We start from the raw sequence: 15641 nt of genomic DNA on the forward strand, positions 1-15641 counted from the left end.
ACAAATCAATGTGTTATCAACATCCAGTTTTATTGTAGACTCTGATGTTACAGACGCATCATCATCGTCACTACAGGCCAGACACAGGTTGTGGTTATCAGTAGCCATGTTGACATTCAGTTGGCACAAATCACTAGAATTTAACAACCAGCTGTTGAGTCACATCTGCACCCAAACTGGAAAAACAACAACAACAAAAACACCACAAGATAATCGGCTGTGACACACAAAGTAGAGTTATAAGTCTACATGTACAGGTTAAAACAATTAACATTTGATTTTACAAGAGGAAACAAAAAACACTCGCACCAGAGTAAGTCGTTGTAGTGTGTCAGTATTTGTTCTTGTTAAGCGCCTGTTGTGTTCCCGTCTAAAGATCATTTTGTGTTAGACAAAAGAAACAAAAAAAAAACTTTTTGGCATTCAATGATTGTCTGGAAATGGAAATCAAACAGGCTCTTCGTGTTACACTCATCTGCTGGTAGATCAGAGAAAAGATCATAACAATGCAACAATCACGGTTATTCCAATTTAAATCTATGGCGTGTTGGAGAAGGGGCAAAACCAAACCAGTAACTTTGCTTTTTTTTTAATTCTGCCTTCGTGGCTTTAAATAAGTCCTAAATGTGTTGGAATGAACTGGGAACCGAGAATCACCTTTCATGGCGATTTACTCTCCAAGGCAGTTTAAGCTTTACAAAATTCACATACAAAACTGAACCTGAAGAAATACATTCAGCCACTGAGGACTAACAATTTCTAAACTTCAGAGCATCTGCTTCTTCTTACTGAGAACATCCAGACTGAAGCAAGGCTAGAAAATGGAAGAAACCTTCAGAAGGGTTAGTAGAAGCAGCTCAGTCGTAGTAAAAACATTACTATCCTTTGCTAGGCACTTAGAGTGAGGAAATACCCTTCGTTCAGGTTTCACTTAATGTATTCTTTTAACCAAGCACACTTTCATATGTGCTGATTACAGACCAAATTCTCATTGATCTAAGCTTTTCTTCTGCTACCTAAGGCAAGGGGTAAAGACAACTGATATTAAAACACTTTACATGCATCTGCCCACAGGTGATGGAGCAGATATATGGACTGGAGATGCTGTATGTCACAAATCTTCCTCATTTACAGAGGTCAACTAAAGTCAAAATATTGTGTTATGTTCAGAAGATCACCTGAACGCTACATTAATTCCAACAAACAATTTCCATGAGCAGACAAAGAAAATGAGAAAATGATTTCCAGAGAAGGCAGGATACAGGAGTGTAGGGATTGTAAAACTCCCTGTAAAGCCTCCCCTCCCCAGATATTTTTAAGAGCGATGCCGATATTTGTTGATTTAAAAATTTGATATATAGGCTGATATTTTCTTTTTCTTTCAGACATAAAAAACATAAACAGATTTCATTAACATTTGTTATGCTTAACATTGTTCAGCAACACAGTAATGTAACAAGCTACTGTACTAAATTCAGTGATCACATCACGACGTGCGTTACAAATCTACACAAAATGGGAAAATAGAAAAAAAAAAAGAAGTGGATCTTACTTTACTTAGACTTCACCTCTGACGTGTTTATTTATTTAAAAAGAAGTTTGTGGTTTCAATCCCAGCTGTGCTCATTACTTTTACTTTTATTTTGGAAAACCATGTTTACAACTATCCAAAAAGAATAATACCTATATCACCGTGAGTACGCTGATGTCTTGTAGGCACTAACAATGGAACAATTATCTTTATGCTTTAGCAGTAAATCGGTCCCTCGATAAACCAACAATTTAATAAAAAATAAAATTAAAGTGATTGCATTTTAATAAACTGAAACATTTTCCAAATCTCAAAAGCTATTTTCTAAAATGTTAGTATTTCTCATGTTGTTAATTATTATTTGGTGAGGTTATCTGCTGGTCTAAGATCAGAATATTACTTTGGGCACTGTCATCAGTCAGAATAGGTTTTCTCGTTTTGGTGATTAATCTTCCCATTTTTTAATCATCAATTAAACAATTGTACATATTTAAAAATATAAATCATTCAAATTCACTGCTGAGTTTCAGTCACAAGGCTTGCTTCTTATTCCTGTTACAGATGACACCTCATGCCCTCTGCTCCGCTTGGCTCTACTCATCTGCTCACTCAGCTCAGCCGTTCTGCCTTGTTATGTAAGGTCCAAGTATAGAAACTATTGACACTGCTCAGGTTCTATGAGCCTGCATCAATACTGTCAAAATGCTAATCTGCATCATTCCAACAAGCTCCAAGTCCCATCTGCTGCCACAACTCTACATTAACACTTCTAATTGATATGTGACGATTAGAAAAACACGCGATTGTGTGCTGAGGTAAAGTACAATACTGAGAACTAAATTATCTTTGTAACAGAACTCAAATGATCTCTTCACTATGTGTTTGCATATTTCCAGTCAAGTTAGCAAATACTGCTAAAAGCTCTACACTGAGTCCTCCTCCCTAACCAGGAGATTTAAAGTCATTCCAGTGACATGTCACAGTCTAGACTAGTGTCAAGTCACATTTTTAAAAGCAAAACAGACAGACTGCACAGCTGTCACACTGGCAGCAAATGGAAGACACATTTGTGTAATGTGTGTACTTTGTGTGTCCAACATCAGCGACACATACGAGGGTGAAGATATAAAAATGCCTCTTGATATACTGTACTTTTTAAAAACACCACCACAGATAAATGACATATGTAAAAGCAACACGTCTCAGACTGTGTCAGCAACAATGAGACACTGTAAACGTCACAAAGAGGGCTGTGTACATGTTTAGCTGTTCTTTCTAAATATCAGTGTGTAACATCTCACATTTGGGGGATGACCTAACTGCTTGATGTGCGTTACTTAGGGCTGAGAACCAATAAGCATATTTCCACTAAAACTGAGACGCTGTAGTCCCAGGAACTTTTCCCAAAGAACTACAAGGTTCCTTCATATTGTTACTTGTCTGTGTTTCTACAATACTCTATTTTCCATTGATGTTTCCGAGCTTATTAGAAAGAAAGAAAACATCCAAAACAGCCTCCCAAATGTTCCTAGTTCTTAGGGGAAGTGGTTCCAGCAGTGAAAAGGCCCCAATAGTTTAGCTGGAGTAACTGTAGTATCTGTATTTATACTTCAGATATGAATCTTTCAAAAAGCCTATGACATGATTAAAGTGAAAAACAATCGATATGTGACGAAAACTTTCTAAAAAACACTATGGGCACTGGTAATTCTTTTTTGTTGGCACCACCATAAAACACAACTAAACAACTAATAAAACTGTGAATTCAATCTTCAGGAGTGCCACTGAAAAAACACTAGACTGTGAGCTTTTAATATTTCAGCTCAAACTAAATCAAACCATTTGATAGCAGTTACAAAGCTGCTGTGGACTCACACTTAAACATACTACAACACCATTTATGGCATATAATTTGCATTAACTCACGTCATAACCTTTGGTATATTTTCTTAAAATAAATTTCCTTGAAACAAATCTCAACAAGGGCATATCTTACTCTTATTAAATGAATGCATTTTTTAAACTCATGGGAAATGAGTGGAAACCAGCATTGCACTGGAAAGTAAAAGATTTAAAATGATACACATGGCAGCTGTGTGTGTGTACCTTTTAACTCTCTGGATTACAAATGTACTGAGAGGGTAGAACCATTACAATTCATGTGTACACACAAACGTATTGATGATATTGCACTTAGATGTACATGACAACAAGGCGTACTATCCAACTTACCTCTGTTACACACAGACAAAGCGAGAGAATAAATTTTTATTACCCACGCATCCTGAGCCACTGTGCTTTTTGCTTTTATCCAGCAATACCCATTTTTCACTCTTGCTTCCTCTTCTGTCTCACCAGAGTGGGCTTACGGGGATCTACTCAACCCTCTACCCCCATTTTCAACTCTCTTTGTCATTATTATGGAGTAGTATAACCCATCTGATGAAGCTTCTTCAAGAGAATCTGAGTGAGGTCAAAGGTGGTGAAGCTAATCCCCACTGCAATAGGTCCTTTAACCCAGTTCATACTGAGACCTTTGTAGAGTCCGCGGATAACCCCTTCCTCGGACACAATCTCCCTCATGGTGCCCAGGATGGTGCGGTACGTGTGACCTGTGACACCCGCAGTCTGCATCCGCCGCCGTACTACATCCAGAGGGTAAGACGCAGACTGGCCGATGAGACCTGCACAGGCTCCAAAAGCCAGGCGTTCGTATGAGTAGGGCTGCTGGCGGCCGCTGTGCTCTGCGTGGAAGAGAAACGTGTGAGGTTTAAGTACTGTACATGAACAGCTGCTGTACACAGAAGGAAAGGAACAGGGCTAGATCAATACAGATAAACAAGTGGCTGCTGAATACCTGCATGCAACTTCTTCAGTGTCTCATAGGTAAAGAAGCTGAGGCCAGCATAGGGGGTAACACCCAGTATGGTGGGAGTAAAGCCTCGATACAGTGTTTTCATGCCCTCTTCTCGAGAGATCCGCACAAACACATGCAGAATGTTACTGTACCTAAAACAGAAAAATATTAAAAAATATAAATGTGTTTTAGTTAAAGATGGATGAGAAATTCAGAAATTCAGAAAAAAAATGCTCTTTACATCTTAGATCATAGAAGTTGACTCAGTCTGCACAAGGGTGCAGTTAAAGTCCATTAGAGGCTAAATAGGATCACACAATACCCCAGCTGACTATACAGTGAAGATGTGAAAATATGCTGTAGTAATATCTTCTGCATTATGGTTGCACAACCAACTATGTTTATTCTCAAAACAAATGAACAACATTTCAGGTTTTTAGTGATGAATTTGTCTAAAGTGACATAGTGACACAAAAAAAATCTATAAATGACTCAAGAAATTGATTTAAAACACAATTACACAGCTCTGAAGACAAAAGGAGGTCTAGCCCAGTACAAGCAAGGTGTACCTAATGTAGTGGCAAAGTGAGTGTATGTATAACTACCCTAAACATTAACCATGTTTCGTGACCCTTGGATTGTTTTGCTGATGCTATTAACAAACTCCCCAACTATGCCCAGAAGACAATTTATAATAACTTCAAAGTTGGCTTACATTTCCTTTGGCGTTACAGCCATCCTCGCACGCACCATATCAAGAGGATATGTCATCATGGCGGCAGTGGTACCAGCCATGGACCCAGCCAGCAACCTTGGGACTGGAGGTAGGGCACTGCAACCAAAAAAAGGAAAAAACCCGTCAGCACTTCAGCCCTTTTATGTCTTTACATAAGAAAACATTTCATAAACAAGTAAAACACAGATACGTACTTTCCCTGAAAGCCATAGTAGCCTCCCAGCAGGCCCTTGTACTGCTCGTGTGCGCAAAACTGGATGGCAGCGTACGGGATGACTCGCACCATGGTGGCAGAGTTTCCCCTCCACAAACTGAAGAAGCCCTCCTTCAGGTAGGTGCGGTAGATCAACCTGTAAGCTTCCTTTAATTCAGTGTGCACAAAGATATACTTGCTCACATATGTGTACCCAGTTTTATTTCTGCTAAAAAACAAACAAACAAAAAAAACGCTTATAAATAAGAAGCATGCTCAAACATACCTTGGCAGAGAATCTTGCAGAAGATACTGAAAAACAAAATACATGAAACAATATAAAAACCATACCATACCACCCTTATTTGTACAGCACTTTAAAATAAACCAGGGTTCACAAAGTGCTGTACACATACAAATGGCATAAACAGAAAATAAAATCAAAGATGTTAAAAATAGAGATTTTTTTAAAAATCTGCAGTGTTTCTAACAAGTCCAGTCATTTTTTAAGTAATATCAATAATATGATTTTTTAGGTATTTCCACACTAGTCCCAACAAGATGTAATCATATATTAATAAATGTCCTTTATTCAGGTCACTGTTGTAAATTAGCAGAGCAGCCGGCTTGCCTTGGAAGATGATTTTAGTTCTGTCCAATGGGGCGACAGCTGTCTTGGCTACAGCTCCTGCTAAAGCCCCCGAAAAGAGCGAGTTGATAACAGACCGAGTCTGTTTCATCCCCTGCAAAGCAAAATAATCACATTTTAGGTTCAAACCATTACACATATACACAATTTTAGAAATGCATGCATGCAAATAAATATATCTAGCTAAACTGTCTAACTATTCAATTTAATGTAATTCAGTTAGTAAGATAAAGACCCTACAATAACGCAGATAAAACCCCAACAATTAAACGACCCCCTAACTGCAAAAACCTGGTAACAGTGTGAAGGCAAAACTCAATTTTAACAGGAAGAAACCTCCGGCAGAACTGCACTCAGGAAGGGGCAGCTATCTGCCAGAATCTGTTGGGGGTGACACAAATGGCTGACTCCAGAAATAATTGTACAACCCCCTGGAATGTCAACATTAACACAATAATGACTTTTTTTCCTCTAAACACAATTAGTCACAATTAAATAAAATGCATTAACCAAACCTGAGCTGTATGATTACCCTGATCCTGTATAAATGTGCTCACCTCTGACTGACTGGAGGAAGCCAGTGGGAGCACTTCACCCTGTGTGAGTGATGCCCGTTGTTCCTGGACTCCACTCCCCATCCCCGAGGATTATGAACCAAGCACGCTCATGAATTCAACCGCTGGTGGCAGCGGTGATGCTAGTGGGGAGTACAGGAGGCTAGAAGCTACAGGGAAGAAGGAAAAAAGAGGAAAAACAAGCACAGTTAAGTTTCATGTCAGTCTAAATATTTTTAAACAGATTTTCCTGTTACAGCAAGGAAGTTGTTTGAAAACCCTTTTTCCTGGTATGCCTCACCTCAGAAAAAAATGTTCAAACTCCACATTACACAACTTTTAATGAATCAGAACAAAAAGAATATGACATCAGCACTGTCATCCACTCTTTGTTTATTTTCTCTAAAATATTCTTATGTCCTTTTACCTGATTGTCCACCCGCCACAGTTTGATAACCAATGCTCTAATTAGACTGCATGATTATTTATGGCCTCAATGAATCATAACAAGTACCACAGAATCAAAGTCTGGTCTCAAATCTATTCTACTTAACCGCCCTTTTTATTATATGCTTACAACATGAGTTGAGAAACAAGATGTTTATCTGTACACAATAAACTAGAAATACAATACACACTGATGTGAATAACTACCTCAAGAATAGCCCACTTACTCTGAACCACCTGCCCTCATGAAAACTGCACACAGACACTGAGCTAAGTGGAGGTACAACAGATCACTCCTGAAGGACAGAGGACTTGTAGGTGAAAGGTGTCTGAGTGACACAAGCACTCCTGAATCCCCTCCCTTGCTGGAAACAAGTTTGCAATGTAACCACAACTATGAACATTCGGGACAATCCTCCAGATCTCGTCAATAAAGACAAGTTGACCTTTAGAAGACAAACACTATTTAGAGTGAACTCACTGATTTTAACAATAGAGCTAATCATTTCACCACATAGATCACATATTCATGTAATGTTCAACCCATCCACTCTGCTTTATCAAGTCCAAAGCTATCAAATATCTAAACCTGAGCTGAAGGAACACCAACAACAAAATGCAAATTAGTAATTCACATCCATTCTACACAAGGTCTACAAGTTTCACACATTCAGAAGAAAGAATGAAAATGATCAGCAACTCTTTTTTTCTTTGGGTTTTCATGTGAAGAATTTTACTTATTTGTGTTTTTTGTTTGTTTTTTGTCATCATGGGACACACGGATACTTCATCAGTATAAGATCAAATCTGCTTATGACTATGACTAATGTTTATCTGTTGTGTAACATTCATTTTAAGCTGTATAATTCTTCAAGCATGATGAACAGCTGACTTACCCTAAAAGTTTTTCTTGTTTACAGTTTTGCCAACAAAATAACACTGCCACTGGTATGATTAGGTGATGATCTGCCCTTTCAGATTTATATTATTACAGAGAACATGGGTCACTTCGTTTTTGATATACATACAGGCTCAGTACAAGATTTGTGGATGCTGAATATTTGTTAAAACATTAACAAAACAGCCCTTAGAAACACCAGAGTTCAAGAAGAAGCAGTGAGAGGAAAGAAGCAAATGAAGATGGCAAGACAACAGTGAAACTGTAAACGGAGGGTCGGCTCAAAAGCTGGGTCACAGGCAGCAAATACTGGCAGCAGTGCAACAGGCCTAGGACTTATTGTGCCCACCTTTTCACAGCAGCCACCATCCCAAATCTCAGGCCATCTCACACCCCTCCCTAAAGCTTCTTTCCCCATGCATATCATCTTACAGTTCATTATTCCTCACTTGTTTCTGTCCTGCTATGTCTTATTTGTGTGCCTTAGGCTTCATTACTCTGTAATACAGGACAGCATTCCCATGCTATACACATGCAGCAGTGGAGATTTTATAGAAAGTGTATTATCAAGAATAAGGGAGTCAAAAAAAGGCAACTTAATACTTATGGGTAAAGCGTGGGTTTAATTTTGTGCTGTATTTATCAAGAATAAGTCCATGAAAATTACTGGAAGTCTAAGTGGAAAAAGTTGAGAGCAAAATATGACCACATGCTAGCTGTGGGAAACAGAAAATACATAAGCATAAATACTCAAAAGGCATCACAATTATCTGCGGATTATCTGAATAATCAGCAAATGTAAGAGTGTAGTGTTGCTGGAGAGAAGTGGATCATCAACATCATGAGCTGCTCACGTTGCCTGCCTCCTTAATACATCAGTTTTGTAACAGCGCCGTGTCCCATATGTTGCCATTTGCCTCGGCATTTATTAAACTGTAAACCAAAGCACGGTTACAAGTCAACATTACTGCAGTAGAAGTGGACACTTATTCATTAAACGATCACCGTGCCTCGCCTTTCTGTTTCTGCCCGCTGCTCCAATCCTGTCGACACATGCCCGCAAACAAAACACAGCCACCCTCTGAAGCCAGCGAACTGTCACTGCTTACACAAACACATTTCTTACCTTATAAACCCGACACCGGCATCAAGAGCTGTCACGTTTTGATATCCCCTCTACTGGCGCGTTATTTCCAGCAGTTAGCAGCTTCCTCAGGAGTTATTTCTAAGTTAGCCAAATACCAGGTTAAGTAAGGTATGCTAGCCGTTAGCCCGCCGTTTAATTCGCGTCTATTTTCTCGGTAACAGCGTACTGCAAATGTTAACCATGAGCTAATGTCCTGACTGGAAATGTGTCCTAATGTTGAAGGTGCCTTTTAAAATACGTTTCTCACATGCTCCAGAGCTGCAGCGACTCTAAGTGACAGGCTTCCTCCATTGTGGGCTCTGCCGTTACTACTCCTGTCAGCCAGGCGAGGCGGTTCGCAATGACCACAGTGAGGTTTGACAAGGACGAGCGCAGGTGCATTGTGGGAAATGAAGTCTCAGTGAGGTGCGGCACGCTTGGATAGGTCAGTTAGAGGGGCGTGAGTAGGAGAGCCACTTAGCAGGCAGTGGGCCTTCTGCAGTTTCTTGCTAGAGATACAGGGTCTGTTACTATCACATACAGCTAGATAACAGAAGATGGTATCATACTGTGTTAAACTTTAATGACAAATTTACAAACTAAAAATAAAGCATGTGTAAGGCATTCAAAACATGTACAATTTGGCCCTGCCAACACAGGAAATAAGTCACCACTTACAGAACAGTTGCATAGCAGCAAATGCACTCATACAACATTTTACAAAAACACTTTAAAAAAAAAAGTTAAAAAAAATAATAAAAACGCATACAACAGCACTACAAAGGCCTTTTTGTACTTATACTGGAAAACACTTTCAAATCTTGCAAAAGCATCGTGACTGGTCGTGTGTTGATTCACACTGCCTGAAGTGCTTTTCAGCAAATGTACTGTACAAATATACCTCACTAAGAGAGTATTTGCTTCTACTATGTTTATATGTTAGATATAAACATGACAGGATTACATTTTAGCCAAACTTGCACTCAGGGAGACATTTAAGTGTTTGTGGCAAGTAGAACAGGGCCAATGTTGTTGGTTCAAATGTGAAATGTGGGCAGATTTTAGCTGGGCTACCACTAAAACAGGGATAGATTGTGGGTAAGATTAAACCCATTTACATCTGTTGTGTTTACAGACCTCAAAGAAAACCCTAGGGCCACAGGTTGTTGTAACTTTTTGTTGACATACAACAAATTAAATTGCTGGTTAAAAAAACTCATCTTGAAGCCTCGAGTCTCACTATTGCATTTTCAAACCTGACAAGACAAGAGAGGGGTGGACTCACTGAGATAACAAGGGTCAGGGCACTTTCTCATTTACAAGCCTGCCACACCCTAAAGCACACCCTTCTTTATCCCTCTTCATGCATTTAATGGCCACATGTTTTCAACCAGATGTGAAACTAAAGCTGAAGGCTTTTCTTCATATGCTTTCAAATGTTTTTTGTCTTACTTCAGCTAGCTAGGCTACTGGCTATCAGTACTACTAACAAAGTATCAAACATGGCATCTTAAACCTGGATTAATTTTAATGGAGGCATCGCCTGTGCCTACAAAAATACTATCCTATAGTCCTATAGAAGTTGAAAACGGAAAAAGAACAACAATCTTGACTTTTGTAAACCATAAACTGATGATTTTATGGGCTCTGTTACATATTTTGGGACATACTGAATAAAAATCTCAGTCTATTTTGTAAATTTTGGTCTTCTTAAGTGTCAGAAACGAAGATTATTCAAGATAATCTCATTAGCTATACAACTGTGATTGATTGCCAGTAACCACGTGCTGTCACAGTTCCCTCCCTCACTCATCACGTCTGATTTCAAAACATCAAGATGGTGATGCAAAAACTCTCAGCTTGAGGCATCAAAACAAGCTTCACAAATCACTGAGTGACATCATGGTAGCGACAGCCATCTTTTATACTGTCTATGGCTATTGATTGTTGTACTTTAGTGGTTAAGTAGCTAACTAACAAGCTATTTTATTTTTTCATACGAATATGGAAGGAAGACTGACATCACCAGCGTCTCTCCTTCATCATGTGGCTGCATGCAATGGCAGTTGATGGTTAAGCCTCACCTAAACCTCTGCCGGGAAATGAAATCACAGTGGGCGGGACTGAATGTCTGCTATTAAACCCCCACCCCATCCCTGCAAGGTGTGTTGAACATTCCTTGCGAACCTTCTGCAGTGGTGCTGTGCTCCACTTTCAGTTGGTAAGGCTGCCATGTTTGCCGGTCCACAGCTCCCGAAGCTCCACCTGACATCCCAGATCTCTCAGGGCCGCCTTGCCTACATCACCGCAGTCTTGATGGTTCTGCAGCGCCTGGGCTATCAGCGCTTCTGCTCCCATCTCCAAGATTGGCTGGCTGAAGTTGCGCATTCGTGCGACCAGATTTCGGAGCACCATACACCCTTGTTTCTGTAAAGAGCAGAACACCAAACGTGAATCACAGTCACAAAGACTCCATATTGTTCACTGACGACATGATCTTACCTGCACGTTCACCACATCGGTATGAGACTTCATAGCCTGCAGGGCAGCCAAGGCACCTCCATTCTCCATGATGACCGTGCAGTTGTTGGGTTTACGTAGAGCAAGGACAGAGAGGCATGCACAAGCCTGCTCGCACACCTATGGCAGAAAGTGAGCACAATCTTAGAACATCTTAGATAATTCTTTCAGTCAGTGTATCCCTCATTTGTGTGTTTGTTTGTTTCAATGCACAGAGACCAATTTAGCATGATTTAACATGTAGGTACAACAGTGACACTCACAGCAGAGTTGCTCATGTGCCTGTTCATGGCGATGACAATGAGCTGAACTCCACCGGCATTAACAACAGCGTCTTTCACGTCATCATTTCCTGCTATGGCTCGGATCGCGCTAAGGACCTGCCGAACCAGCTCCTGCAGGAAGACAAACACTTCAGCGAAAAAAAACAAACCTGGACTCGATCCTCATCACGATCTTTGCTTCTTGTACGTTACCGCTGACTCATAGCTGTCTGCGAGCAAAGTCATCATGAGTTTTAATCCGCCCATATCACAGATGTCTTGACAGAACTCATTGCGTACCGCCAGACGGGATAAAGTCGCACACAGCTCACTCAAAACAGAAGTGTTGCCAAGGTGAGCTGTATGGAAGATATCCAAGAAATCAAAATTATTTAAGTGTACCAGCAAATACAAAGCTAAATCTATATTGATATGATCAGCTGGCCTTACCTTTGGCAGCCTCAATCAACACCTTCAGTCCGCTGTGTTCAAGAACAATACTCTTGGCGTGTTCATGAGCGTGCCCAAACGTAACCCGCACGTCATCATCAAAGGTCATGACTCGGAGAGTTGCGCAGGCCTCCTTAACCATCTCCGCACATTCACCGTGCTGTGTGATGGCACCAGTGAGCAGCGGCAGGACGCCACCTTTAACAAAATCCTGCCTGTTCTGTTCGTGCTTTAAACAGCAGTGCCGCACGGCACTGATGGCGACCCGTGTCACAGAAGAGTCTGCCTGGTACTTCTTAAGGACATCCAATAGGAACTGCCGGCCCTCTGCATCCAGCAAGTCTGGCTGTCCATCCATCAGCGCGGCCAGAGCAGACAGCGCAGCTAATGCTGCTTCCTGCTCCTCCGTGCTCTTTTTGCAGTAGGACAGGATGACGGGGTAGGCGTCTTTCTGGGCAGCGAGGTACCGCTGGGCAAATCCCAGTGAGCACTGCTCAGTGAAGCTTTTTAGGTCTGCTGTCACACCAGCAGAGTCTTTTCCAATTCGGAGGGACTCCAACGCCTGAAATGATTTAAAAGAAAAAACATTTTTAATATAGATAAAATTTTGCAATAAGCATTCTCTTTTCAGGAAAACAGATCAAGACTCACCTGTAGGACCTCGTGTGTCTGCTCTTCTTGACTGTCAGCCGATGATAATGTTGGGACAGCTTTCACTATGCAACTGAGGTCCACACCTGCATGAACACATACGATTAGATTTAATGCTGTGACTCACAGCACAACATGAAGTTCACAAAAAAGGTCCAAAGGTCAACACAACTTCTTTAATGACCATTTTAACATCTCAGAAGTGGGCAGTAACAACAAAAAAGGCTCCAACTTCCTCCCACAGTCCAAAGGCATGGAGTTAGTGGGGTTGGATTAATTGGTGATTCTAAATGTGTCATAGATGTTAATGTAAAGATGAATAGTTGTCTCTCTCTCTGTGTTAGTCCTGAAACAGACTGGCGACCTGTCCAGCGTGTACCCTGCCTCCCGCACTATGATAAGCTGGGATAGGTTCAAGCCCGGGGGGACAGATAGATGGATGGAGCGACGGACAGATAGATGGCAGAAGCAAATGGAGAGGGTCACAGTGGGGACAGGAGGGACAGCAGCAGTAAAAGTAAATTATAGCTGATTAAAGTGTGAAGAGAAAAGAAGCCAACTGATCCAGTTATGAAGAGTTTGCTACTTTATTGAGGATTGTGGCAGTGGGATATAGTTTGTAGCTTGGCTGTAAGAGGGAAAGGGATGGGATGGTTGAATGCATGGCACACTTGCATTTGCTAAATACTCTCTTTCCCTACATGGTAAGTGCAGGGGTGCCAGAGGACGAGAGAACAGAGCAAAGCACAGAAACAATAATGCTCTGAATCTGGGAAGCTGGTTGAGCAAACGTTTTTTCTTTTGTGCTTGATAATAAAGAAGTCTGTGTGTGTGCTCTGCGTGTGTGTGTACAGTCTTCCCTCTCTGTTACTGAGGAGAACCAGCTACAAAGACATATTCATGAGAATGAAACTTGAACAGACTGAAAAGGAAAAAGACAAAGGGATGTTGCTTCTTTTTTACACACAAATAAAGCAAGACCAGTTTAAGACTGCATACCTTTGCTGAAAAGCCCCTACACACCATGCATGAACTGGCTTCCTTTTCTGCCTTTCAGTTCTATTTGTTACTGCTCCCCCACACCTACCCCTAGACCTTATTTGTGGGGGTGTAACAGTGTACTTGTCCAGACATGTTGCAAAATGTTCAGTTTTGCTCTCACAATGCAAATCGAATCCAAAACTTTGATTTTAGGCCAAGATCCACCTCTCCTAAAAATTTTCATGCCAATCCTTTCATAAGTTTTGAGTAATACAGTGACCAAACAGACAAACTGAACTAATCATAAAACCACAGTGAAAGAGGTAGAAGAATGGTTACACAAATCAAAAACAGAGATTAATCTAGATTTGGCCGATCAAAAATCAGAGTTTTATGATCTGGACCGTTTCTAATGCTGCTGATGTGGAAAAACTGAAACATTTTTTACTTTGGATTTTTGCAAACAGACTAAAAATTCACAGTGCACAGTGCAGTAAACAGGGAATCTGTCTATCAGCATAGTAAGTTCAGCTTCCCATTAAATGAAGGATCATGGCTAGAGTTGTCAAACATTAAGTCCAGGGCCCAGAATCAAATGTGTAGTGAAACTCCTTTAAAATAATAGAAAAAGCTGTATCAATGGTCCAGCACACTTAAGATCAAAGTGGGCTGTATGCGGCCTGCAATGTACAATGAGTTTGACATTCCTGATCTCGGCTAACATCTGCATGCATACAGATAACATGACATGTTACAGATGTTAGAATATAAGGCAACACTTTAAAGTAAAGAAATTTTAACGTAAAACAAAATCAAATGTGACAGAACCAAAAAAATAAAGGACACATGTTTCATGAGCACTTTACATCTTCTTCGTCCTCCTCCTCTCCTTTTGGCTGCTCTCTTTAGCCGTTGCCACAGGGCATTGTCTGCCTCCATCTCACCCTATCGCTGGCATCCTTCTCTGTCACGCCAACCTTCTGTGTATCCTCGTTCACTACATTCATCTACACTACAACCTTCTGTGTGGTCTTCCTCCTGAGCACTGCACATGCTCATGGCTCCAGTCTTCTGCAGCTTGACCATCAGTGATTTAATTTCAATAGACATGCAACTCTTACCTTGTCATTCGGCCTGAAGTTTATATCAATCTTAACCGACACGGTGTCACCCTGACAAAGTGTGTAACACTCAGTGTACATTAACCAACTGTGACATTTACCTTGAGACTCAAACTGCTCCACAGCCTCCCTCAAAGCCTCGTCTGGGTCCATCTCAAACTCCTCCATGTTTTCCCTGACAGCAGCATCAAAGGTCTCCTGTGTGATTCTCCGTTTGGCCATTTTGCCTCGTTATCTTCAACTCTGAAATTAAATGCAACAACGAAGTGAAACCTCAGCAGTGTTGGGTGGATTCAGTCTCCACTAAGGTAGCTAATACCGACAGCTATTGTTGGCTAAAGCACATGAGCTCCATTCCCCGTTACTGTAGCCGGTGAAGTTTCCAGGGCAATCGTTAAATAAGACCCTTACTGTGGTGTTTCTCGTTGTTTTCATTATTATTTTATATGAGCCGATTAAAAGTAATTCAGCCAAATGCTTTGGATATTACCTCCGCCCTGAAAGAGGATGCTTTCTCCGGTATTATGAATGAAGCGATCACAGTAACGCAGTTTTCGCTGTCGACTGTTTGGTACTATTCACAGAGAAGAGAAATTGTGCGGAAAAATGTACGTGAATAGCAAATTTCTCCAAATGTCCCACACAAATTTTTGCTCTTCTCAAA

At 40.7% G+C, this 15641-nt stretch overlaps 2 protein-coding genes across 4 annotated transcripts; both read right to left on the reverse strand.

Annotated features, from left to right (window-relative positions):
• Positions 1-413: 413 nt before the first annotated feature.
• On the reverse strand, positions 414-9416 carry slc25a42 (solute carrier family 25 member 42). Of its 2 annotated transcripts, none has more exons than XM_085139543.1 (8): positions 9260-9416; positions 6524-6690; positions 5949-6060; positions 5604-5629; positions 5319-5485; positions 5104-5220; positions 4389-4540; positions 414-4275 (listed from the first exon to the last, which is right to left on the reverse strand). In XM_085139543.1, exons 2-8 carry the CDS (start codon positions 6602-6604, stop codon positions 3950-3952), a joined length of 981 nt encoding a protein of 326 aa, XP_084995669.1. In that variant the 5' UTR covers positions 6605-6690; positions 9260-9416; the 3' UTR covers positions 414-3949. The 2 variants fall into 2 exon arrangements, with proteins under 2 accessions (XP_084995669.1, XP_084995668.1); XM_085139542.1 differs by having other exon boundaries at positions 8992-9416.
• A 133-nt stretch (positions 9417-9549) lies between these two features.
• armc6 (armadillo repeat containing 6) lies at positions 9550-15624 on the reverse strand. 2 transcript variants are annotated; one of them, XM_085139534.1, is made up of 8 exons: positions 15468-15624; positions 15079-15220; positions 12876-12961; positions 12225-12786; positions 11988-12133; positions 11775-11906; positions 11494-11631; positions 9550-11418 (listed from the first exon to the last, which is right to left on the reverse strand). In XM_085139534.1, exons 2-8 carry the CDS (start codon positions 15197-15199, stop codon positions 11206-11208), a joined length of 1398 nt encoding a protein of 465 aa, XP_084995660.1. In that variant the 5' UTR covers positions 15200-15220; positions 15468-15624; the 3' UTR covers positions 9550-11205. The 2 variants fall into 2 exon arrangements, with proteins under 2 accessions (XP_084995660.1, XP_084995661.1); XM_085139535.1 differs by lacking the exon at positions 15468-15624 and having other exon boundaries at positions 15079-15461.
• Between the last annotated feature and the right edge of the window lie 17 nt (positions 15625-15641).

This window comes from Neolamprologus multifasciatus, chromosome 18, assembly GCF_963576455.1.
Source record: "Neolamprologus multifasciatus chromosome 18, fNeoMul1.2, whole genome shotgun sequence".
In the NCBI taxonomy this organism is placed as follows: Eukaryota; Metazoa; Chordata; class Actinopteri; order Cichliformes; family Cichlidae; genus Neolamprologus; species Neolamprologus multifasciatus.